General features: G+C 34.2%; 1 protein-coding gene across 1 annotated transcript in view; it reads right to left on the reverse strand.

Moving 5' to 3' along the window:
* GCC2 (GRIP and coiled-coil domain containing 2) overlaps positions 1 to 26,778 on the reverse strand; it is a 54,962-nt gene that overhangs the window by 17,726 nt on the left and 10,458 nt on the right. The window contains exons 8-17 of the mRNA XM_036754258.1: positions 23,190 to 23,290; positions 22,990 to 23,088; positions 17,766 to 17,885; positions 13,377 to 13,541; positions 10,922 to 11,026; positions 10,061 to 10,223; positions 8,237 to 8,337; positions 8,070 to 8,147; positions 6,174 to 6,311; positions 1,785 to 1,906 (exon numbers count right to left, since the gene is read on the reverse strand). Coding sequence (XP_036610153.1) covers positions 1,785 to 1,906; positions 6,174 to 6,311; positions 8,070 to 8,147; positions 8,237 to 8,337; positions 10,061 to 10,223; positions 10,922 to 11,026; positions 13,377 to 13,541; positions 17,766 to 17,885; positions 22,990 to 23,088; positions 23,190 to 23,290 — 1,192 coding nt within the window. The remainder of the gene's footprint in view (positions 1 to 1,784; positions 1,907 to 6,173; positions 6,312 to 8,069; positions 8,148 to 8,236; positions 8,338 to 10,060; positions 10,224 to 10,921; positions 11,027 to 13,376; positions 13,542 to 17,765; positions 17,886 to 22,989; positions 23,089 to 23,189; positions 23,291 to 26,778) is intronic.

The following is a 26,778-nucleotide window of genomic DNA, read 5'->3' on the forward strand; positions in this document are numbered from 1 at the left end:
GCAATTTCAGAAAAAAAAACTGGGAAGACCTTTATAAACAGATGCAAAGTGAAGTGAACAGAACTTGAAAAAAAATACACTGATAACATTATAGAGAAAAACAAACTATTTAGAACTCTGATCAACACAATGATAAACCATGATTCTGAAAGAATGAATACAGATCATGCCATTTACCTCTTGACAAAGAGGTGATGAACTTAAAATGGAGAAAGAGAAATACTTTTGTAGACATGGCTAATGTGGGAATTTGTTTTTGCCAGACTATGTAGATATGTTTATAGAGAGATGTGTTTTTCATGTTTTGTTTTGTTTTTTTTAAAGTTTACTCTATGGGGATAAGAGGGGAGGAAGATAAGTAGGAGGGTCAGATTAATTTTAAAATATCTGTAATTTGAAAATGAAAACAATAAATTATTATTTTAAAAAGAAACTAGTTTCTTATTGGATTTTTTGATCATTATTAAGTCTGGCATGAACTTCAGGATTTTGCTGTAGTAGGTGTGTGTGAGCTGGGCAATCTGTCTCCCTTTCAGATAGCTATCTTGTAATACCACTCCCAAATACTCAAACATACCTGTGATCTCTTGATTGGGAGTTCCCTCCAAGGACAGAGACTGAAAACTATCCATGCCTATCTTACTCTTCCTAATAGTTGCCATAGGGCAGACCTAGGGGTGAGTGGGTGGGTGGATTAGATGGGTCCATCCAACATTCTGTAAGCTTTCTTGCTTTCTCCTGACATTGTGAACACTCTAGTGGGCCACCATGGATGTCAATCTGTTAACTCTTGCTCTTTCACTAGACTATCTTTTCTTTTTTCTTGCCATACAATCCCCTGATGATATTCTTTACTTCTATTCTCCTTCAAAGTTCTTCACTAGTTCTTTGCAGCAACCTGCTCACAACCACCATCTGTTTCTCTATCGCCCCTTGTTGTGAAACTCATCTTTGGAGGTACTGCTGCTATTCCATGTCTCCCTGACATATAGCAATATTAGTACTGAAAAGATAGGCCTTTGCTTTCGTGTGAAGCTTGGAGTCAGTAAAAATTCTTTGTAATTTCAGTAGACTATGCAATGTTTTGGGCTTTGAAGAGAATCAGTACAATGTCATCTCTAACAAGGAACATTAAGAAAACCTCACCATCCATAGAGAATCCCTCTTCAACCTGGACTTTGCCATGGATCTCTTCCATTGCAGTGGTGAATACCTCTGGTGAGCATTTATTGCCTTGTTTTATGCCTTGCCTGATGTTAATGATCACAGGGTCATTGAAGAGGGTATTTTTTGTTATGTCATCCAATAACTTCTGAATGATCTTGATGTATGGACAGGACACCTTACTGTTAAGGATGTGTTATGTCCTACTAATGACTCAATTTTTTTTTCATTATCACAAAACAATGAACACAATGGATTCTTATATTCTCTGTATTTTTCATTTAATTGTGAGATGGTAAAGATGTGGTCCATGGTGAGAACCACTTATGAAAACCAGCTTGTTGCTTATGAATACTCATTGAGGATGCCCTCGATTCATCTAAAATGTATATATATAAAACTTCAGAATAAAAAGAAATATATTACATTGTTCAAAAGAACCTTGTCCATCCCTTTTATTTTAGAATTTGACTTGCATACTTGGAAAGTAAGAGGAAATGGATTTTTTGTTAATGTTAACATTTGGTCATACTTTCTTAAATTGCAAGGATTTTATGCAACATTTCATTTGTCTTTGTTGATAGTAATTACTTTCATAGCAAAGATGAAAAAAAAATTACCTTTCTTGTTTTGCTCCTTCTGTTTCACTCTGAGACATAGATTTATTTTTTTGTTGTTTTAAAACATTATGAACTCGGACTTTGTAGCTTTCAAATTCAGAGGTAATAGCAGCTTGTTCTGCCTATAATATTTAAAAGAAACACATTTTAGTCTCAAATACAACATATCAGCTCCTTTTGTATTTTGTATTGAAGGGGTTTATGTGCAGAGAGGAAAAAAACATATAAGGTAGGGTGCAGACAGGGAAAGAAATTCTCCTATCCTCTGAATCAATTTTTATGAAGTTCTAATGCAAGATTTACGTTGGGCTTTAGTTTTCTTAAGCTTATACAAGACACATGTTCTCTGAAAGAGGAGTTCGTGTCTTCTTATGATGGCCTTGACTTCTGATGATCACTTAACCTCTTTGGGTTTCAGTTTCGCCATCTACAAAATAAAGGGGTTGATGGATGTGATTTCTAAGGTTCCTTCCAGTGCTAACATTCTATGTTTCACACACTGTTAACTTAATTTAATATCTATAGGCTTAATACATTATTTTTCAGTCTTCAGGATTTTATTGATATTATTCAATGCTGTCACAATGCTAATATGAGAGGCAGAGTAGTGTACCAGATAGAGAGCCAGCTTTGGTATAAGGAAGGCCTAGGTTCAAGTCTTACTGATGACATTCTGGCTGTCAAACTTAACACTCTCTAAGTTAAGAAGCTTTCTAAGATTATGAATTACAGACTAGGTATTGAGCTGCATTAGTAGAGGGAGTTTCCTTACCAGGAGTTCCTACCAATAAAATCACAGGTCCAGTCCAAACAATTCAGTGTTACTACTGTACTTCTTTTCCAGAGAAATTCATTACAACACTGGGAAATTAACCAATTTGTTATAGGATACGGAGAGGGATAATGGGTAGATGAGAAATAACCACAATAATAATTTAATTCCCAGAACACAGTGGCTTAAGTTTAAGTCAAGTCAAGAAGGATTAAGTGCCTTGTATGTGCCAGGTATTGTGTTAAGTATATGGGACATAAAAAGAAGGGAAAAATTTCCTCAAGCAACTCACAATCTAATGAGGGAGACAACATGCAAAGGACTTTGTACAAGTGAGATATATAAATGTAAACTGGAGAAAATCTCAGAAAGAATGCACTAGTGTTAAAGATGATAGAGAAAGGCTTCTTGCAGAAATTAGAAGATCAAGTATCCTGTGCAAGGGAGAGCATGGAGGCCAATGTCATTGGATTACAGAGTACATGGAGGGGAGTAAAGTGTAAGAAACTGAAAAGGTAGCAAAGGGCTTAGTAATGAAGGACGGTAAGAGCCAAACAGAAGATTCCGTATCTGATCCTGGAAATAAGAGGTAGCTACTGGAGTTTATTGAATGTTAGGGAGAGGTGACACAGTCAGATCTGTGCTTTAGGAAGCTGACTCTGATAGTTGAGTGGAAAAATGGAATGAGGTGGGGAAATCAGCCAGGAGGCTGCTGCAGTAGTGCCTACTTGAGGTGAGGAGGGCCTGCAGCGTCAGGGTGGAAGCAGTGTCAGAAGAGAGAAGGTATGAAGGTAAATGAGAGATTTCACGAAGACAGAATTGATGGGATGTGGCAACAGATACTGGTGGGGAATGGGGAGAGTGAGGAGTCAAGGAGAATCCTACGTTGAAAGCCCAAGTGACTGAGAGGATTGTGGTACCTCTGACAGTAATAGGGAAATTAGGTAAAAGGGAGGGTTTTGGAGGAAAGATAATGAATTCAGTTTTGGATGTGCTGAGTTTAAGATATCTAGGAGACATCCAGTTGAGATGTCTAATAGGCAGTTGAAGATGTGAGACTAGAGATTAGGAGAGAGGCCAGGGCTAGAAAAATACATCTGAGAATCATCTACATAGAAATTATAAACTGAATATACAAGAGCTGATAACATTACCAAGCAAAATCCTACAAAGGGAGAAGAGAAGAGGGCCCAGAACAGAGGCTTGGAGGATATCCAGTTAGTGGTTGTTATTTAGATGAAGATCTAGCAAGAAATATGGAGGAGTAATCAGATAGATGGAAGGAAAATGGGGAGAGAGCAGGACCATGATAACCTAGAGAGAATAAGAATATCAAAGAAAAGAGGGTAATCAACAGTCGATGACAAAGAGAGGTCAAAGGATGAGAAAATGCTGTCAACTTGTTAATTAAATTTGTCAGTTAGACCACTGGTAACTTTGGAGTCAACAATTTCAGTTAAGTGATGAGGTCAGAAACAGACTGTGGTTAGAAAATAAGAGGAAGAAGAGAGCTGGATTGTAGATGGCCTTCTCAAGAAGTTTAGTCACGAAAGGAGGTGCTACAATAGCTACTGGAGATGGATAGATTATGTGAGGCTTCTCTGAAGATAAGGAAGATTCGACTGTGTTTGTTTGCCTCAGGGAACCAGCCGTTAGTTAGGGAGAGAATGCAAATAAGTGAGAGTGGGGACAATAGAGGTGGCAATATGCTAGAGAAAATGGGATGGATATAGAGGGGTTTGTCTTAGTAAGGAAAAGGACAATTTTCTTCATGTGAGACAGCAGTGAAGGAGATCAGTGAGGGAATCGATCTGAATGGAGATGAGGAAGTGGGGATAAAACGGATCTCTCAGCAAATGGCTTCCATTTTTCAATAAAATATGAGGCCAGGTTCTCAGCCAAGAGGGTGACAGGAAGAGGAGCAACAGAAGGTTTGAGGAGAGATGAAAAGGTTTGGAAAAACTGCTGTGTTAAGGAGGACAGTAAATAAATTTGGAAGATTTGCCTTGCCAGTGAGGGCCCAGTTGTGATTATATAACAGAAATCTGTAGTGGATTCCAAGGGAAACTTTGCAAATTTTTAGTCCACAGATATAACCTTTCTATGGAATTGACGGCTCACTCTTTTTGGTACTATTTGAGCACTAGTTGTATCTATACCTGAATATAATAGAATCAGTTTTGTGAACTAAAAGAGAACACATGTTCTACTTTCAATCAAACAAGTAATGAACTCTACCACAACTTTTATTAGACCCATTCCAACGCCTATTTTGCAAATAAAACTGGTAAAACTATTAAAAATGGAAACAGCAAAATAAGGCTCAAGTAGAAAATAGCATAGGATGTGTTTACAGTTTTCTATTTAAACAAACTGATTCTTCACAGTCATTTACATGGACATGTTATTCAAATGTCAGTTCATAATTGGGCTGCATTTGAGTCATTCGGTGTTCTTCCAAAATAGCCAAGATGATAGGGAAACCTTACTCACTAGTTTTCACCTATAAAAACAGCATTCACATTAGGCCTTCTGTGTTTGGAAAATGCTTCTTCTAAATAAACTGTTGGCATGAAATGTAATTTGTTTTACCTATTTTTTTTTCAACAGAAAGAGATTACAGGGTGTCTGCTCCTAATAAGCTTTTTTTTGCTCCTGAAAAAAGATATGATAAAGGAAGAAAGAGATGAAAAACAACAAACAGAACAGAAAATGACTTGGTTTTTATTTTCTGCTTGTTAGGAATCACTCTAAAGGAAATGCATTTCTTTCAAATTACTGGCACTAAGACTAATTTTTTTTGGTCCAGACTTGTGACCTAACCAGGATGGAGAACTCCTTGGACCAAAGAATAAGTGTGGAAACTCCCTTGACTAATTATAGTCTAAATATAGCACTCAAAATTATAGTCTTTTCTACAGAGTTCCATGGAACAGAAAAGTTAAGTATTTCAGACAGAGTCTCAGCATTTGAACTGCTTCTCAGATAAATATTTGGTCATCAGCAGGAATCTAAGAATGAAAAGAAATCAACCTACCATTAAGCATTTATTTAGAATTTACTACATGCCAGTCGTGATGATCCTTCATTTGAAAGAATCAAACAAAACAAATTCCATTCCCCTACTTAAATGTTTTATCATTTTTTGAACAATCTTTTGGGATTCAACAGTTTTGCATCACAGCTAAGGCTCAATGCAAAACTATTCTTATTCTTTAAGCCTTCTGACTTTCCTTTTTAACATCACAATAATGGACACTTCTGTCAACTAGGCAGAATAACCCTTTACTTTTTAAGGCGTTGACAGAATGGAGGGCTAAGTCCACTGAGTTAATGCTAGCTACGTCAAGCATATGATAAAGGATTCCCCTTTCATATATTTTTGTTATAGAATGTTAACTGGCGTATCATTTAGAATAATAACTATGATTATTAATAACAGAAAATAAGTTTTGAAGGACAAAAATTACGTTTATAGCTTCCATCTAGGTTTATTCTAAGGTTTCTTTAGGTAACTTGGTTCCACACTAAAAAGGTAAGTAAATTCATTTGAGCAATTATGAAACAACAGATAACAAATATTGTGTAGCAAGTCAATTCTATTTTGTATTAAGTACCTTAGCTGTGTTGCACTCTTCTTGCAGAATTGTGATTTTCTGGTGGCAAGAACTCAGAGTGCGCTGGTGTTGCTCTACAGAGGTCCTCAGATGTTCCTGGATTTTGTGTTTCTCTGATGTTATTTCAGCTAACTGAATCTGAAAAAATATTCTTGTTTCAAAATACTGGTAGTAAATCAATTTCTCATTGATTAAACTGATTCAATCACCAAGGCATTTGGAAAGCTTTTTTTTTTTTTTAAAAACAAGCTATAGTTATAAAAAAGATGCATCTTAAACTAGATGACAACATTTAAATACTTCATTTAAAAAGTGAATGAAATGTAAATTAAAAATTAGTTATTTATTACTAATAAGGAACCTGGGTCAAGAAGAAATAAACTTCCCAGGAGAATAAATACTAGTTATATAGATAAAAACTAGCTGCCTATGTACAGATGTTACATTTTAATGTTTACCTCAAACACCAAAAACCTGTCATTTTGCTTTTAAACTTAATAATTAAAAATTAAATTTTAGTGTGCGGGGGCTCAGTCTCCAAGACTCCAGCAGCAAGGCAGAGAACTGGGCTCAATGGTGCTCTCTTGTGGTCTGTTAAAGCTATCACCTCCCTCCTCTCTGAGCTGTAGTTTCTTTACATTCAAGCTTAAACTGTAATAAAGGATTTGATTTTCCTTTTCACTCCTGCTCTGCTACTGAAAACTATTTATCCCTTGCTTTAGGCATTTTAAAGGATTTTGCTACTAAGCACCAAAATAATGAATAAATGTTAAAGCTACACAGTTGCAGGTTTCCTAAATGCTAATCCTGGTCCTTTCTGTGAGCTCTGAAAGAATTAAAGCCTTGCTCATTCTTAGTTGCTCCTTCTAGCCTAGCAGATTTTTTTTTGGAATAACATGTCCCAATCCTGCTTTTCGTTGCTATATCAATATTTCTAAGATGACACAGATCAGATTAATGATATATGTCAGTCTTTTAAGAATCTTCTCCATATAATGTCAGGTGTAGGAATTCCATGCCTATGGCAGAGATGCTCTCCTTCTATGCTCCCTTCTCCTAGAAAGGAGAACTCTTCTTTCTTGGGTTTCAGCCTTGCAAAGAACTAATGACTGTCCCCCCTCAACCTAGATCATTCTGACTACAGACCAACTTAAAGCCTGCTTATCCCTGGGCTCCTCAGACAATAAAAACCCTCAAGGTTTTGTCTGAAACTTTGACCTTCCTGCTCACCTTTGGCAGTTCCCAACTATACCCTTGAGAAGATTTCAAAAGCCCTGACTTTAGATATATACTCTTGCCTCTGACCCATCTTTCTCTCCTCTCTGCTCTGCTTTACATAAACTTGCTAGCTACTTTTAATAGCTGTTCTTCTCTTACTGGTGAAATTTGTTTCTTCACCATATTCCTCTAGATATGGGTCTGGAAAACCTCTTCTCTGGAGATCCATTATTGGGTCTAGGACCATGCAATTTAAGCGATCATTCATGTTACTCTCTATGGAGTTTCAAGACCTGATATTCTGCTAGGCTTCACAATGGGTGGTAGGGGTGAGGGAGAAGCTTGGTACATACAATTAATGAGCAAAAAATTCCCTCTATCAACAAAAGCCATATCGTATAACCAAAGAAAAATATTAGTTTGGAAACATGTTTATTTAGTTTTGCACAGGATATCATTGTAGCTTTTCAAACGTTTTCTTTAATGGAGATATCTCAATTCTTTGTAAGCGGTGTATCTACAACCTAACTGCATGCTAAGCAATTATTCACTGATACTATATCAAGACACACATTCTATAGACTGAAGAATCTTGCTTAATAGAATGTGACTATTTAGAAATATGCACAAATCACCTTACTTTCCAATGAAAAAATTTATTATTTAAAAGAATCTTACTTTATAGACTTCAACTTGCTGCTGGCTTGCTTCTAGTTCACCTTTTAAAGATGACTGCAGTATAAGTTGATTGGTTTCCTAAAGAATGAAAATTTTGGTTAATTAGCTAAGAGTTAACAAATAGGTTATAAAGGCTATTAAAATACGAAGTCAAGAAATCAACATACTGCTTGTTTTGAATCTGCTAGTTCTTTTTTGGTTTTTACTAGTAGCTGCTTGATTCTGGTGTTTTTATCCTCAGCTTGTTGCATTGAAGACTGAAGTGAACCTAGTATAAGAAAAACAAGTTTTAGAAACCAAAAATAAAGAGTATTTCGTGAGTTACTTTAAGTTGAATTTTAGTTTAAAATGAAAGGGATAATTTGCTATAAAACAAATTACAACTTTTCAAAGACAAAAAAACTTTCTTATTCTGAAATGCTAATAAGAACCATAGAAATTAAACTGTGACTAATGAGTTAAGCAGAGGTTACAGCACTTATTTGCTGCCTTTCTTTTGTAGCTTTTACATTTTATTGCTGTAATTGCTCTGTGAAAATATCTTTTGATAATTAATTTTACGAAGTCGTATTCATATGGTTGGAATAGCTTATGCTACCCCCAAAGATGTGAAAGGTATACAATGGCACTATATGTAATAAACATGAATTTCTAAGTGTATATTCATTCCTCAGCTACATTTCAAATTCTAGGTTATGTAGATGTAACTTAAGATTTACTGCTGTTTTCCAATCCTACATCTTTTACCTCCTTCCTTTTCCCACTTCTACCACTTTAAGTACAGAACTGCATCATCTCATGTTTGATTTAGTGTAACAGTTTTTTCAAACTTCTTTTCTGTCTTCACTATTTCTCTCTGCCTATTATCTGCCATCAGATAACTATTCCTAAAAGTGATTTCATTTCTGAACTAGATGATTTCTAAGGTCTCATTTCTCTCACACTCTACTACTAATTATATCACTTTTTTCCTGCACAAAAACCTTCAAAGGCTTAAAAAATCCCAATTACTTATACAAAGAAAGGCAAATTCCTCATGCTGGCATTCAAGGCCCTCTACAATTTGGCCTGACTAAACACACTTTTCCATTCTTATTTCCCATGCTTTTCCCATCTCATTTCCCACCACTACTTCTTAGCATGAACTCTGTACAATTCCAACCAAATCAGTCTTCTCTACAGTGTCTTTCAAACACACTGTGTTCATTTCTTCCTCCACAACTTTACTTACAACATACTCTCTTTACTTTCCAGTTCAAGATCCACCTTCTGTGAGTGAAGGTCTCAAACATTTTAATAAATTCTGATCTCTCCAATTCTTTGGGCTCCTATATCATATATTTTCAGTATTCTTCAGTTTAGCTTCGATCTTATTCTACTCTGCACTGCAGTTTACTTTTTCACTAATGCAGGTCTTGTGTCTCTAGCTGTACTGTTAAGTTTCTTACATTCACATGTACCATTTCTTGCATCTTTCGTAGTATGTTATGCACGTAGTAGGCAAACGCTGAAACATGAATAGTGTTTGATCTCCCATCCCCTGAGCAAGTTGAAATGTTGAAAACTGAAAGAATCAATTGATAAAAATAATAGAACTGCAGAGTTTAAAGGGACTCAAGTAATTTATTTCAACTATTACTTTAAGAATGACTCTAATTAATAAAATCCTGAAAAGCAGTCATCTAATCTGATTCTAATGATGGGGGATGCATTCTGGGGTAGCTCTAAGTATCAGGAAACTTTGCCTCACAAAGAGATAAAACCAGTTTCACCTTGACCTACCAGCTACCAAGGACAGAATTTGGATCAACAGTTGAATACTTCTCCCACTTGACAGCCTTCAGATACTTGGAGAGAGCAGCCAAGTTCCTCTCAGGTCTTCTCCAGATTTAACATGTCTTTCCAACATCACCTGTTCCCTTCAGCCAATTCTTGCATGGTATGCTTTCAAGTTATAAGTAAAGAGAGAAGTGAGTTTACATTTTACTCACTCATTTCCTCCTGTAGGTTTTCTTGTTTTTGTTTAGAAATTTTAATTTCTTGTTCTAAATCTTCGATTCTGCTGTTCTTATCAGTAATTTTTTGATTCAGTTCTTTCACTAAACGTTCATAATCAGCTATTTCCATGTCCATCAATGTAGTTTGCTGAGCATCCTGCATATTTCGTATATAGAAGATCCACAACAAAATTCCAAATCAGTTCAAAATTGTTTTAATTATTAAAAAAAAATTATCAGCACAGAACATAAAACTTCAATAAAAGAGGAATTATTTTATATATTGATACCTAAACCAAAGGCTAATTCTTATTTACCTAGTTTTAATTTCTCCATCGCTTTTCTTAGATTTATTCTAGTTTAACATTACTTCTTTTGTTCTTTTACATGCACAAAATAATTCTCTCCTAAATATTTCTCTTAATTATTATTAAATTCTGTGACTCTTATAGGGTTTTCCATTGTTATTCATATCTTTTCAAATATAGGTAAGTTATACGTTCACAATTTGAAAATTGACAATAAAGAAGTTTTTCCCTTTCACGATAATTGTTCACAAAAGAAAAAAATTAATAAGATTTCTATGCATTCTAACAAATGTGTAAGTTACATAAGGTCTCAAAATTGGGAAAATTATCAAAGGGGCAGGATTCTTACAAGAAGGTAGATGCTTTCAGAGTGTGCACTAATTCTCTCATTTTTATGAGGGTACTATTTTAGAAATTACTAATTTTACACAACGTAATAATTTAAAAACTTTAAAAAAGCTTCTAACATGTTTCTCCTCAAACTATTAGGAGCAATTTGGTACTGTGAACAATTGGCTTACAAAATTTAACTAAATGGGCAATTTACCTTCCTAACCATCTCTAACTCTTGCATGGTTTTCTGAAGATGTTTCTTCTCTTTCTGAAGTTGTACCTGAAGCTCTTCAAGTTCCTTTAAAGTATTAGTATGCTCCTAAAAATTAGAACAAAACATTAAAAAAGCATTTGCAACAAAGTTACCCAAACGAAGTTACCTCATGGTAGATAGGACCTGTGATTTCAGTGGTATAAAAGCAGGGCTATCCAAAATGCGGCCCGCAATGCGATTTTATGGGGCCCATCTGTGGGTTTTAATTTTCGTGAGTGAAAAAATAATAATTTGCATGGAATATGTTATTAGATTTTTTAATTCCATCATTAATAATCTCGCGTGTTAATTTCTTTGGTGTTTTTAAGCAGTACTACAGATGGAACATATTGCATGGAATTTTCAATCGATCTGTGGGATGCATTCCGTTTGTACGATTCTGACTAGTCAGTATGCACCTACCTTTATACTGGTTGTGTTGTGGCTTTGCTGTTTTGTGTTTGCTTTCATGCTTCATGCCTTCGCCTGTCGGATTGATAATGTGCGTTCCCCTACTTTCTATTAGTGCACTGTACTTTTTATTCTGGGTGCGGCCCTTGAAAAATTATTTTATTTTAATGCGGCCCTAAGATAACCGAAGGTTAGACAGCCCTGGTATAAAGGACTTCCAGATGAGGAAACTCCCTCTACCAATGCAAGCTGGCACTTTTTCTGTAACTTACAGGCTTGGAGAGTTACCTAGGACACTAACAGCTCAAATGATTGGACAAGGTTCACACAGCCATTATGTCCTGGCTCCAAGGCCAGTTCTTTATCCACTATACCACATGCTACCTCTTTACCTTATGATACTTTATACAAACCTTCTGATCTATGTTTAAACTAATCTGGATCTGGTGAATATTATTGCCAGCTTCTTAATTTCTTGCCTTCAACTATATAAAATCAGATCCCTTACATGAAAATCAAGAGTCAGCAAATATTCAAGACTTGATGAGTGCCATTTTATATGTGCTGATCATTTTCTCAGAGAGCCTTTCTTTCATTTAAATAATTCATAAACATTTAGCTCACCACACAGAATCAGAGAATCTTAAAACTAGAAGAGAACAAGTTCAGAGGTCATCTAGTCTAAAGCTTAATTTACACATTATTCTCAACAATATCACTGACAAATCTGAATGACTCTAATAATAGGGACCATAATATTTTAAGAAACCTGTTCCATTTTTGGATACCTCTAATTATTACTAAGTTCTTCCTTATAGTGAGCTGAAATCAGCAGCCCATTAACTTCTATCTAGTTCTTACACTTTGGAGCTTTAAAGAATGTAGACTGTCTCTTGGAGACATGACAGATTTTCAAATATTTAAAGAAACAACTATCAGTTCTAATCTCCTTTCTCCTGTGTGCTATAATTGTATAGGTCATATTAGATTTTTATGGCTGACACATTATACTACTGACTCAAATTTGTCATGTAATTCACATTTTTTTTTTGCTTATGAACCATTATCTTTCCAAATGTCCCCCAAGCTTGTACTAGTACAGCTAAGTTTTTGAACCTGGTGGACTTTACATTTATTATTAATAATTTTTATTACTTGGTTTGGTCAATTGTTCCAGCTCGTCAAGACATTTGTTGGATTCTAGTTCTACCTATTTGTCACTGTAACATTTTTTGAAGATATATGCCAATTAATGCCATCATTTAAAATCACTGATAAAAATGCTAAACAAAAAGGGTGAAAGACAAGACCCTGTAGCATGCCACTAGAGACTTCCAGGATAATATGTAGTGATCCAATATCACTATTATGTAAGATTGTTGAACCAATTATTAATCCAGTTAACACCATATTTCTTCATCTTGTCCACAAGGATACAGGACATTACATTACCTTTCTAGGCTTATTATACATTACTTGTCTTTATGAACTTTATCGTCCAACTGAGTAGTCTTATTGCTATTTCTCATACAAGCTATTCCATTTCCCATCTCTGTGCCTTTGCACAGGCTGTCCTCAAGGTCTAGAATTCATTCTCTCCTTACCACACTTCTTTTAATTCCTAGTTTCTTTCAAAGCTTAGATTAAGTATCACCTTCTACATGAGGACTTTCTTGATTCTACTCAGCTGCTAAAGCCTGCCATGGTCCCAAGTAACCTTAAATCTATTCTTGTATATACCTATACACACATATTTATCTTCCCCATTAAAATATAAGCTCTTTGAGAGTAAGATCTATTTAATTATTGTCTTTGCATCGTCAGTACTTGGCATATAGAAGGCACTTAATAAATGTTTGCATGTCTAAGTGTTTGCTGAATTGAAACGGATATAATAAGAGACTGTCAAATATCTTACTGAAATCCAAGAATATTGTGTCTACAGAATTCCCTTAAATTGCCAATTAAGTAAAATGAGAATAACAAAATATAAATGCACACTTACCTTTATCTTTTGCTCTTTCTGAAATTTTTCAGTTTCTAATTCTTTGTCCACTATGACCTTGGCTCTTTGGACTTCCAAAATCTGGGCTTCTAATAGCTTGGCATTAGACTGAAGAGTTTCAATACGAGCTAGGAGATCTTCATTATCAGAGCTCAGCTTGTCACACTAAAATGACAAATTACTCAGTACTGTGAATCAAGAAGTATTTCTTTAAAATGTGATGTTGCCTAAGAAAAGACAAAGTGGCCCAAGTTGGACACAGAGCAGGTCAAAGCTTCTTTGCTGAAGAGCAGCAGGTACAGGCTCATGAATGACTGCGGCACTTCAAACTTGGGCAAGCTAGGAAGACCTAGTCCCCAACTCCACTCCCCTCCCCAAAAAAGTGACATCAGCAACAGGAGGGGGTGGGAAATGATTAGAAGCTTGAAAAGTAAAACCATTCTGCTCTTTAAGGTCAAAATTTCATAACCAATTCTAAAGTATAAAATACAATAAAATATAATTATAAAAATGTCACTGTTGATAACCTTATATCAGGAAGAAAGAGTGAGGGCTACTATAAACCCTACAAGTGACCTAGTATGACAGAAGAGTTAGCATGGTACAACAAAAAGGGAACTGGATCTGACTTATAGCCATGTAACATCACTGTAAGAATACTGATGAAAAAAATCTAGGCCTTTGTTTCACAGAGAAGTTTTGAGGTCACTAAAAAGCACGTTACAATTTTCCAAATGAATTCAGCCCAGTCTTTCTCCTGTTCAATTCTGGGGCCAGGTCATGGTATATCTGACATATCTTTCTTAGACATTTGTAGTGGTGGACCAGTTCTATCTATAGGTTGTCTACTCAACAAGACAGCAAAATCTGAAAACTAGGTACTCTTTTTTTCCCCCTTTTTTAAAATTTCTTTTTTATTTTTAGTTTACAACACTTAGTTCCACAAGTTTTTGAGTTCCAAGTTTTCTCCCCCTCCCTTTCTTCCCCCAAGAGAGCATGTAATCCGATATAGGTTCTACATATACTTTCACATTAAACATATAACCAATGGAATGAGCCATGAGAAAGAAGAAACAAAACCAAAAAAAAAAAGCAAATATTTGCCTCAAACTGCATTCAGACTCTGGATGTGCATAGCTCATATATCTGTGGTTGTGTATAATGTTCTCCTGGTTCTGCTCCCGTCACTCAGCATCAGATCAGACAGGTCTTTCCAGGTTATTATGAAGTCCATCTGCTCCTCATTTCTTATAGCATAACAATATTCCATTACATTCATATACCACAACTTGTTTAGCCATTCCCCAATTGATGGGAATCCCTGATTTCCAATTCTTTGCCACCACAAAAAGAGCTGCTATAAATATTTTTGCACATACGGGTCCTTTTCCCACTTGTATGGCCTCTTTGGGATACAGCCCTAGAAGTGGTATTGCTGGGTCAAAGAGTATGCACATTTTTATAGCCTTTTGGGTATAGTTCCAAATTGCTCTCCTGAATGGCTGAATCAGTTCACAACTCCATCAACAATGCAATGTGTTCCAATTTTCCCACATCTTCTCCAGCATTTATAATTTTCCTGTTCTGTCATGTTAGCCAATCTGACAGGAGACATGTGGTACCTAAGGGTTGTTCTGATTTGCATTTCTCTAATCAATAGTGATTTAGAGCATTTTTTCATATGCCTATAGATATCTTTAATTTCTTCCTCTGCAAACTGCCTGTTCATATCCTTTGACCATTTCTCAACTGGGGAATGACTTCTATTTTTATAAATTTGACTCTGTTCCCCATATATTTGAGAGATGAAGCCTTTATCAGACAGACACTGGTTGTAAAAATTCTTTCCCAATTTTCTGCTTTCCTCCTAATCTTGAGTGCATTGGCTCTGTACAAAAACTTTTCAATTTAATGTAATCAAAATTATCCATTTTGCATTTTGTAATGCTCTCTATCTCTTGTTTGGTCATAAATTTGTCCCTTTTCCATAAATCAGACAGGTAAACTATTCCCTGCTCTCCCAAACTGCTTATGGTATCAGCCTTTATTCATAAATCATGAACCCATTTTGACTTTATTTTGGTATACAGTGTAAGATATTGGTCCATGCCCAGTTTCTGCCATACTATTTTCCAGTTTTCCCAGTTTTTGTGAAATAGTGAGATCTTATCCCAGAAGCTGGACTCTGGGTTTATCTAAGAGTAGATTACTATAGTCACTGACTACTGCATCTTGTGTACCTAACCTATTCCACTGATCCATGACTCTGTTTCTTAGCCAGTACCAGGTAGTTTTGATGACTGCTGCTTTATAATACAGTTTGATATCCAGTATGGTTAGGCCACCTTCCCTAGCATTTCTTTTCATTAATTCCCTTGATATCCTGGACCTTTTGTTCTTCCAGATGAATTCTGTTATTAGTTTATCTAGCTCTATAATTTTTTGGTATGGCACTAAATAAGTAAATTAATTTAGGTAAGGATTGTCATTTTTATTATATTAGCTTGGCCTAACCATAAGCAACTGATGTTTTTCCATTTATTTAGATCTCACTTTATTTGTGTGAAAAGCGTTTTGCAATTGTGTTCATATAGTTCTGGGTTTGTCTTGGCAAGTAGACTCCCAAATATTTTAGTGTCTACAGCAACTTTAAATGGAATTTCTCTTTCTATCTCTTGCTGTTGGGCTTTGTTAGTAATATAAAGGAATGCCGAGGATTTATGTGTTTTTATTTCATATCCTGCAACTTTGCTAAAGTTGTTTATTATTTCAGGTAGTTTTTTACTTGATGCTCTAGGATTCTCTAAGTAAATCATCATTTTATCTGCAAAGAGTGATAACTTAGTTTCTTCTTTGCCTATTCTAATTCTTTTAATTTCTTTTTCTTCTCTTATTGCTAAAGCTAACATTTCTAAGTAACAAATTGAATAGAGGTTATAATGGACATTCCTGTTTCACCCTCAAACTTATTGGAAATGCATCTAGCATATCCCCATTACATATAATGTCTGCAGATTGTTTTAGGTAGGTGCTACTTATCATTTTCCAAGAATCTTTTATTATCTTCTTCTACAAGATGTTACAAATAAGTTTATGTTCCTCCAAACCATTTTTGCCCTTGGCTGGCATCTCTCTTTGCTTGGAAAAGAGACAGAGTGATTGCTGACTGAGGTGGTTTCTATGGTCTTTGGGTTTCCCCTCATGGCCACTGAATTATACTGTTAAACTTATAAAACTATCACAGGCTGTGTCAATGTCTACTCTTTAATCCATTTCCCATTTTCCAGCATCAACAACTTTAAAAACAGGTCAAAATAGAGTTGCCTTAATTGTGTTCCCTATCTTCTTTTCATCTTTATTCTAATTTAGCAATAATGAAATCACAGTTACATGTCCGAGTATTATTTTCAACTAGATTATAAAGTTCTTAAAGGCATGGATTCTGTCTTATACCCCTTTGTATTCCACCTACCACCCTCATTTTCTTGTTAGCACAGTGCCTGCATACAGCAGGAAATTAAAAAAAAACTTTGATTAGTAATTGAAATTTTTGTATTCTACTGGCATTTAATCTTGTCTATATCTGATGAAAGAAGTTTTCTTAAAGAAAACACTGAATACATTCTGCAGGATTAAGTATTGATAACTCAGAGTATTCAACACAGTGAAGGTACAAGTAACCTGTATCTGTAATTACACACACACACACACACACACACACACACATAATTTTATAGTAAAATCCAACATAAATGGTAGCCAATAATTATAGGTTTTACAAAAGAAATATTCAATCAACTATAAAAATATTTATTCAGTTCCCTAAAGTGAACTTATTCCTCACCTATGCAGCTATTCACATTTGGAAGGCTTTGTTTAAAAATATTTACCAACTGTTGCTATGTTTCATACCCATTTCCCTCAATCAGAAAAAAAAATTCCTAAAAAGAAATTATCTCATTCTTAAGATGTAACAAACAGAACAGATATAAACTATAGACACATAAAATCCATGATTATATGTTTATTTCTTTTGGTTACTTGTCAATCAAAATGAAAACATAGTGCTTTTTCTGTTGGAAGAAAAGGAAAAATACATACTCAATTGTACTCCATGAGTAACTGTTTCTAAGCATGATATATTAAAGAAAAAAGACTGAGACAATGGCAAAGACATCTATAAATCTATCCTGTGAATAAGAATTGTTGACATATGGAAAATTTACTTGATAATTCCATTAATAATTATTGCTGTGTTTCAAACTTTCTCAGGAAAAAATTTAGAATTTTTAAAAAGTTATACATTAATATTTTTAGTAATATGTGTCTTTATTAAAATCAATAAGCATGTGTTAATTAGCATATCCACAAGTAATCAATTTCAATTACCTGAGAACCTGAATTCTTTAATTGTCTTGTAAGGTCTTCTATCTGATGTTCGAAATTATTTGCTCGCTCCTTTTCCATGTCCAATTGCTCTGCTTGTTTATCATATTCTAAAAAAAGATTCTTTAAGAAGAGACAAAACAATACCATAAATAAAACACATTAGAATATCACATGTTGAATCCCTAGGGTAGTATTATTCTATTTAATATTTATAAGTAACCACTGGACATTAATTCTTTTTATCAGGGTATAGTATCCTATTGGAATACTTAATTCGCATAAAAACTAGGTAATGAAAAACACCTTTGCTACGGTCATATAATTTTTGCCATTAATATGGAAGATGGCTAAAATAACTAAAGCAAAAAAATTTTTTGTTCTAAAATTTTTCTAGGAAGTGCTGAAAAGACTTGTTCTCTATTTCACTCCAAATACTTTAAGCATAAGAGACTAAAGGTATTACTACTACAAACCCTACTCGGGCTTACAATATAAATTCCTACACTAATTTCTTTTTTTTTATTAGTTAATTTATTTATCTTCAGTTTTCAACATTCTCTTCCATAAGTTTAAAATTTTCTTACCCTCCCTCCCCAAGACGGCCTGCAATCTGATATAGGCTCTACATATACATTCATAATAAACATATTTTCACGTTAGTCATGTTGTATAGAAGAATTATAATGAATAGGAGAAACCATGAGAAAGAAAAACAAACAAACAAAAAGAAAATAGTGTGTTCTGCTCTTCATTCAGACTCCATAGTTCTTTCTCTGGATGTGGATGGCATTTTCCATCACAAGTCCTCTGGAACCGTTTTAGGTCCTTGCATTGCTGAGAAGGGCTAAGTCTATCAAAATCAGTCATCGCACATTGTGGCTGTTACCGTGTACAATGTTCTGGTTCTGCTCACTTCACTCAGCATCAGTTTATATATGTCTTTCCAGGTTTTTCTGAAGTCTGCCTGTTCATCATTTCTTATAGCACAATAGTATTCCATTACATTCATATATTACAACTTGTTCAGCCATTTCCCAATTGAAGGGCACCCCTTCAATTTCTAGTTCTTGGCCACCACAAGGAGAGCTGCCCTACACCAGTTTCAACGTAGAGACTGGCAACTTACAGCCTATAAATATAAATATCCATTTAGTAAGTCAAAACTAGCTCTTAGTTGGGCCTTAGCGGTCCATGGGAGCAATTTTTTTTTTAGGTTACTATCACATTCTTGATCCTGTGCATTAACTTTTAGTTCAGTTATGACCTAAAAGTCAGGAGACGTGATGGTCACCATTCTTACATATGTATTTTTTCATATAATTATTGATAGCTTTAATTTCTCATTCTGAAAGCTCCTTGTTCATATCCTTTGCCCATTTATCAATTGGGGAATGGCTCGTATTTTTATAAATTTGGTTCAGTATCCTATATATTTGAGAAATGAGACCTTTATCAGAGAAACTTGAGGTAAATTCTTTCCTCAGTTTCCTGTAGTCTAACTGTGGCTGCACTGATTTTGTTTGTGCAACCCCTTTTGAATTTCATGTAATCAAAATTATCCATTATATTTCCCATGATCATCTTTATCTCTGGTTTAATCATAAAATTTCCCTCATCCATAGATCCAATTTTTTTCCATGGTCCTCTAATCTGTTTATATCATATCACCCTTTGTGCCTAAATCATGTACCTATTTTAATCTTATCATGGTATATGGTATGAGAGTTTGGTCTATTCCTAGTTTCTGCCAGACTGCTTTCCAGTTTTCCCAGCAGAATTTGTTAAACAGAGAGTTCTTGCCCCAATAGCTTGGTTCTTTGGGAAATACAAGGCCACTGTGGTCATTTATTTCTGAATACTGTGTACCTAATCTATTCCACTGACCAATCAGCTAGTACCTGATTGTTTTGATTACCTCTTTGTAATACAATCTGAGATGTGATACTGCTAGGCTGCCTTCCTTCATTTTTTTTTCCCCCACTGATTCTCTTGCCATTCTTGACCTTTTTTCCTCCACATGAAATTTTTTAAGCTCTATAATTCTTTGATTAACTGTCATCGCACCTGATAAATAAATTATTTTTAGGCAACATTGTAATTTTTATTATATTAGCTTGGCTTACTCATGAACAATTAATATTGCTCCAATTATTTAGATGTCTAAACAAGTATTTTGTAATTGTGTTCATATAATTCCTGGGTGTGTCTTGGCAGGTAAATTCCCAGTTATTTCATACTGTTTGCAGTATTTAAATGGAATTTCTCTAATTCTTCCTATCAAGTTGTGTTGGTAATATGTAGAAATGCAGATGATTTATGTGGGTTTATTTTAAATCTTAGAATTTTGCTAAAATTGTTAACTGTTTCAACTAGTGTTTTAGTTGATTCTCTAAGTATACCACCATATCATCTGCAAAAAGTGATTTTTTTCCCCCTTTTATTCCCTATTCTTTATCCCTTAAATTTCTTTTTCTTGTATTATTGCTATAGTTGGCATTTCTAGTACAACATTAAACAATAATAGTGATAATAGATATCCTTGCTGCACCCCTAATTTTACTGGGAAGGTTTCTAGTTTACCCTCATTACAGATAGTGCTTGGTTTTAGTTCAGTACTTATCATTTTAACAAAAGCTCTATTGATTCCTATGCTTTGTAGTGTTTTTAATAGGAACTTTGTCAAAAGCCTTTTCTGCATCTGCTGATATGAGCATGATTTTTTGTAATGTTTATAGTTTTCCTAACATTGAATCAGATGTACATTTCTGGTATAAATCTAACCTGGTCATAGTGTTTTAATCTTTGTGGTATGTTACCGTAATCTCCTTGCTAGTATTTTATTTAAAGTTTTTGCATCGACATTTGTTAGGGAAATTTTTCTATAGTTCTTTGGTTTTGCTCTCTCTGGTTTAGGTACCAAAACCATATTTGTGTCATAGAAGGAATTTGGTAGCACTCCTTTACCTATTTTTAAAAAGTCTGTATAGTAATGGAATTAATTGGTCTTTAAATGTTTGGTAGAATTCACTTGCAAATCGACCTGGTCTTTTTTTTTTTCCTTAGGGAGCTCATTTATACCTTATTCAATTTCTTTTTCTAAGTCGAGGCTACTTAAGTATTCTATTTCTTCTTTTATTAATCCGGGCAATTCTAATTTTGTAAACATTCATCCATTTAATTTAGATTATCAATTTTATTGTCATATAATTGGGCAAAATAGTTTATAACACTTTTTAAAATTTCATCTTCATTGTTTATGTGTTTACCCTTTTCATTTTTGAACTTCTATTTTGCTTTTCTTCTTCCCTTTTAAAAAATCAACCAATGGTTTATCTACTTTATTTTGCCATTAAAACTAGCTTGGTTCTTTTAAACTTTAAATTCTAATAATCTCTCCTTTGAGTTTCTTTTTTGGTGTTTAACTGAGGATTTTTAATTTGTTCCTTTTTTAGTTTTTTGTTTTTTAGCTGCATGACCAATTCACTCATCTGCTCTTTTTCTCTTTTACTGATGTAAGCTTTTAGAATCATAAATTTTTCCCACTGCTTTGGCTTTATCCGACAAATTATGGTATGTTATCTCATTGTTGTCATTATCTTTAATGAAATTATTCATTGTTTCTATGATTTGTTCTTTGACCCACTCAATTCCTTAGGATTAGGTTATTTAATTTCCACTTAATTTTTAATCTATGATTCAAAGACCCTTTATTAAAATGTTTTTTATTGCCTCGTGATCCAAAGGTGTGCATTTAACATTTCTGCTTCTCTGTATTTGTTTGGGAGATTTTTATGTTCAAATACATGGTCATTTTTTGAGGGTACCATTTATAGCTGAAAAAAAATATATACTTCTTCCTATTCCCATTCAATATTCTCCCAAGACCTATCATAGCTAACTTGTCTAAAATTCTATTCATCTCAACTTATTTCTTGATTATCTGAGAGGGATAAATTGAGGTCCCTCACTAATATAGTTTTACTGACTTTTTCCTTTTGTAACTCATTTGACTTTTCCTTCAAGAATATGGGTGCTATAACAGCTGGTACCTATGTGTTCAGTATTTATATTACTTCATTGTCCTTTCACCAAAATGCAGTTTCTCTGATTATCTCTTTTAATTAGGTCTACTTTTGTTTATGCGTTGTCCGAATTCATAAATGCTATCTCTGCTTTTTTTTTTTTTTTTTTTACTTCAGCTGAAGCATAATAGATTCTGCTCCAGCCCCTTAATTTTGGGTTCATCTTTCTGTTAGAAGTGTGTCTCTTGTAAACAGCATATTACTAGATTGTTTCTAATCCATCTATCTTACAATGATAAAAGGAAGAAAGTGTACATTAATAAACTGGGTATACAACTAAAAAAGTAGAAAAGGGACAAATTAAAACTATGTCTTACTTGTTTTAGGAGTTATAAGCTCTTGTAAAGTAAAAATAAATTTTATTTGCCTGTGTATATAACCTGCATTGCCTATCAAAATGTCTGGAAAAATTTCAGGTACTTAAGTTTTTGTTGGACTGGGAAAAATTCAATGAAACCTTTGCAGATACTCCTCAGCAGATTTAAATATAAATTTTAAAAACTGGCATCTTAAATGACAAAAGGGTGGGCCTAAATCCTCTGTTAAAATTAAGCCTCTTACTTTTTCTGCTGGATTCCATTACTCAAAACTTATTAACCAGATCAGCTAAACTGTACCATACTTGATATTCCTCTCATGCAGCATGTTATCTCTCACCTCTAGGCTTTTGCATAAGATGTCAATCATGAGTGGAATGCTCTCCCCTTCCTCATCTCTGCTTCTTAGAATTCCTAGATGTCTTTGAGACTCTGTTCAGATGCTACTTCATTCATGAGGTCTTTTTTAGAGCTCTCCTCTCTCATCCTCAAATTATTCTGTAAGCATTTCATATTTATTTATATGTGTGCACTTTGTTATTGTCAAAAGAAAATAAGCTCCTTGAAGATAGGAACTCTTTTTTTTTTGTCTTTATATCCCCGTCACCTAGCACAATGCCTTATACATAGTAGGTGCTTAATAAATGCTTGCTGAATTGAGGATAGAATATATATAAATAAGTATATGGTAAAAAAAGATCAGTTTGAAACTTAGAAAGTATTATCCTAGAAAAGGCAAAAATATATTTCAAGAAATAATTAAGTTCACTTTGAAGCTATGAGTGAAATTAAAAAAAAATTATAAAGACAATTAACTATTTTTACCTTATAGCCTTCTGCTCCTTGAATGAGGTCTTTCATGGAAGTAGACAAATTATCTCTTTCAGATCGAACCAATTCAAGTTCTTCCCGCAGAGACTGCACCTGTTTTACATACATATTAATAATATGAATTTATTCAGCACAGAAAAATGCAGATTTGCTTAAACTGTAAAACTCCAGAGTCTGTTTAGAAGGTATCTTACCTCTTTTCTGCTGGAATCAAGTTCTTTCCTTGCTTTTAAGGCAACAACTTTTATCTTACTTAACTTCTCTTCTTTTTCTTTGGATTCTTTTTCTAAATTTACTAAAAACAAGGATGAAAAGAATTATGTTTATTGAACTGGATTGAACCTACAAGGAGCTCTTTAGTAAAATGCTCTTGGGATCTGTTCACAGTCCTATTCAATTTTTTTCATCAATAACTTGAATGAAGCCAGAGAGCATGTTCATCAGACCTGTGGAAGATCTGAATCTAGGAGAAATAGATAACATATGGCATGACAAAAGTAGGATCCAAAAATGAACAGGTTATTATTATAATACAAATTTAGTAAGATGAATTAATAAGAGCAAGTGTTTTGGTTCTGGGCAGAACATTTTAGAGAAAATATTGATGAGGATGGTGAAGAGAGGGAAAAGACTACTAAGAGAACACAGATCTATCATTTGAGGCATTTTTTGAACATAAATCTTGCATTTACAAATTAAATGTCAACTGAATTGATGTTTTGATTGGGAATCTCTAAAATTTAAATAGCAGGACAGAAGGGCAGATTTTATTTTTTTTTTTGCTTCATGTTTAGTAAACATAATATTAAGTTGGGATTTCTGTATATTTTCAAACAAGAAATTTCCAAATCTTTTCTTTTGCAGAAGACGTTTTTAATTAAAGAAATTGAATTAACTGGATAGGCCACAGTTATATATAAGCACATTCTTACTGAAGTGAGTTTTTACATGTAATCAATGTACTATGGGGAGGATATACACAGAAAGGAAAATAGATAAAATCAGTACTGGGGAAAAAACCCCAACAACCCTTAGCTGAGTAATTACTGAGAAGACTGATTTATATAGCAAAATGCTAAATAAAACTTATCATACTCCTCTTTTTAAGTGCTACATTATTTTGTTTTATGACAATCATTTTCTATGAATTTTTTTTCAAATTTGTCCTGGTCACTTAAAAAAATTGAGATTTAAGGGGCAATTGATATAAAAATAAATTTTGCTAAATTATTTATATGTAGCCATAAAAGTCAGTAAATATGATCCTGGAGTACTTTAAAACCATCTTGTTTAAATCTGTTTAATCAGACTTTCTTTCCAAATGGCTGTAACTTCCTATTAAAAAAGATAATGTTCAGAGAGAGTTGACTATTTCAAACCACCAAGTATAAATACATATTGTTCATAATCTAATATTGCAGGAAGCTTCTGGATTCTCCTTCCCTTTATAATTCTTTTAGAATTTCTCCCCAGATCTCATTCAATCACAGAATTAAGAAGCTAAGTGGTTCAGTGGATAGACTGCCAGGCCTGGAGTCCTCCCCCTAAGTTCAAATCTGGTCTCAGATCCTTATTAGCTGCACAACCCTGGGGAAGTTATTTAACTCTGTTTGCCACTGTTTCTTTATCTGTAAAATAAGCTTGAGAAAGAAATGGCAAACCACTCTGGTATCTTTGCCAAGAAAACTCAAAATGAGGTCACAATGAGTAGGACATAACTGAAAACGACTGAACACACACAAATATATAGATAGTTGCTACCTTTTTGGTATCTGAAAATCAGTGTATATCCCAGGAGCCTAGCACAGAGTCTCACGTAGAACAAGTATTTAATCAATTTTTGAAATGAATCGAAAGAAAAGGTAATTAGTACATTTATCCACAAAAATACTGGTTTATATAGGTTACAGCTAGACTTTCTTCACTACTAGATGGGGCTAATGTCTCAGTAAGGCTCACTACATTTAGGGACCAGGGAAACTGCCAAATGAGCATGTAAAGGTGGCAGAAGACAAAATAAAGATGGACTTTTTCTTTTAGGTAGTACTAAATGACTGGCTGAATGAGTGGTAAAAAGCAAGAACTAGTTAAGCACTAGTTAGTTTCCTAAGTGGAAATCTAAGGTACATTTTAGCTATCACTATGTTGGAATTTGTTGCTGCATGGTTACCAATCTAATCTTTTGGAGTTTTATCTCATCCGGACATACAAACTTGGTGACTGGACATAACACTGCTTAGTTTTCATGACAACTCATCTATGCAGAACAATATAGAAGTTTATTTGCCCTGATTACCAACCCTTTGTATAATCAGGAAACCATTATGAGGAAACTGGATAAGACAGATATAATAATCAGAGCAGGCAGCATGAATGTGTGTGGCTGTTTGCATAAATGTAAAGTACACCTACTAAGAGTTCATAGGATCATAGATTTAGAGGTAGAAAGGACCTCAGGGGTTATCTAACATAATCCCCTCATTTTCCAAATAAAGAAACTGAGGCTCAGGAATGATGAGCTTTTGTCTATGGTCACACAAGTGGCTAAGTGGCAGATTCAAAATCCAGTTCTTTGACTCTAAACCTAGTACTCTTTCAACTCTAACACATTCTCCTTTTTAGGATTCTGTACTTCCATGTTATGTTATTTCACAGTATTGCCAAATTAACTCCTTGAAACTTTTACTTGGATTTAAATTTTTCACTTATATAACAGTGACCTTTAACAAGTAGTGGTTCACCAATTTAAACTCTTAAACCAACTTAAAAATGTCACTTCTGATAAAATGCAGTATCTTTTAAAAATAAAACATACTTTTCAAAACAACTCTGCTGCTACATTAACGTTTCAATCTTTAACAAATTCTACATTGCCTTTTCATTTGCTTAGTCACCAACGTTCAAAACTTGGGTGCCATCCGTTACTACCCCATAGCTCTTCACTTCCAACATACAAACTGTTTAGCCAATCCTATTGATTGTGTCCCTAGCATACCTCTACCAATTCTGTTAACTACAATGTCTGCTTCTTTACATTCCCATTGCCATCACCCCAGTCCAAGTCTTCATGATTGCTTTGATTACAGCAGTGGCTTCTTAACCAATCTCCCTGCCTACAGCTTTCCATTCAATGAATCCTCACAACACTGTCAAAGTAATCTTCACACACTGTCAAAGTAATCTTTTTAATTTGAGGTCTGACTATGAAACTTGACTACTTAAAAATCTTTATGTCTCTTCACCATCTACAAATAAAAGTCCAAACTTCAAAGATTAACACTCAAGATCCTTCAGTCTGGCACCAATTTACCTCTCACAGACTTCTCAATGTAACATTCATGTTCACGTAACGAGCACACAAGTCAAAATGTACTATTTACTATGTCATAAACAGACACCACACTTCCTTGCCTTGGTATCTCTGCTTATTCCACTTCTATATAATTGGAATTTCTCTGTCTCTCCTCATTTCTATCTGCTGAAATCCTAATCATTCTTTAAGACTTAGTTGAAATGCCACATCTTCTAAAGTTTCCCTGACCTTCCTAGTTAGAAAACAATTTCTTCCTCTTGAGAACTTTCATAACACTTTTTAACTATTGTATATGTTTATATTCCATATTATTTCTATTTTTATACATCTTATATCCCCTATTAAAAAGTCAACTTCTTAAGGATTGAATTCTGTATATTTTAAGTACCCATTGTTTACTGAACAAATGTATGTGAATGTAGTATGTTTCAATTTAGAAAGTTACATGCTAAGGCTGTCTTAAGGCTGAT

Source organism: Trichosurus vulpecula, chromosome 4 (genome assembly GCF_011100635.1).
Source record: "Trichosurus vulpecula isolate mTriVul1 chromosome 4, mTriVul1.pri, whole genome shotgun sequence".
Lineage (NCBI taxonomy): Eukaryota > Metazoa > Chordata > Mammalia > Diprotodontia > Phalangeridae > Trichosurus > Trichosurus vulpecula.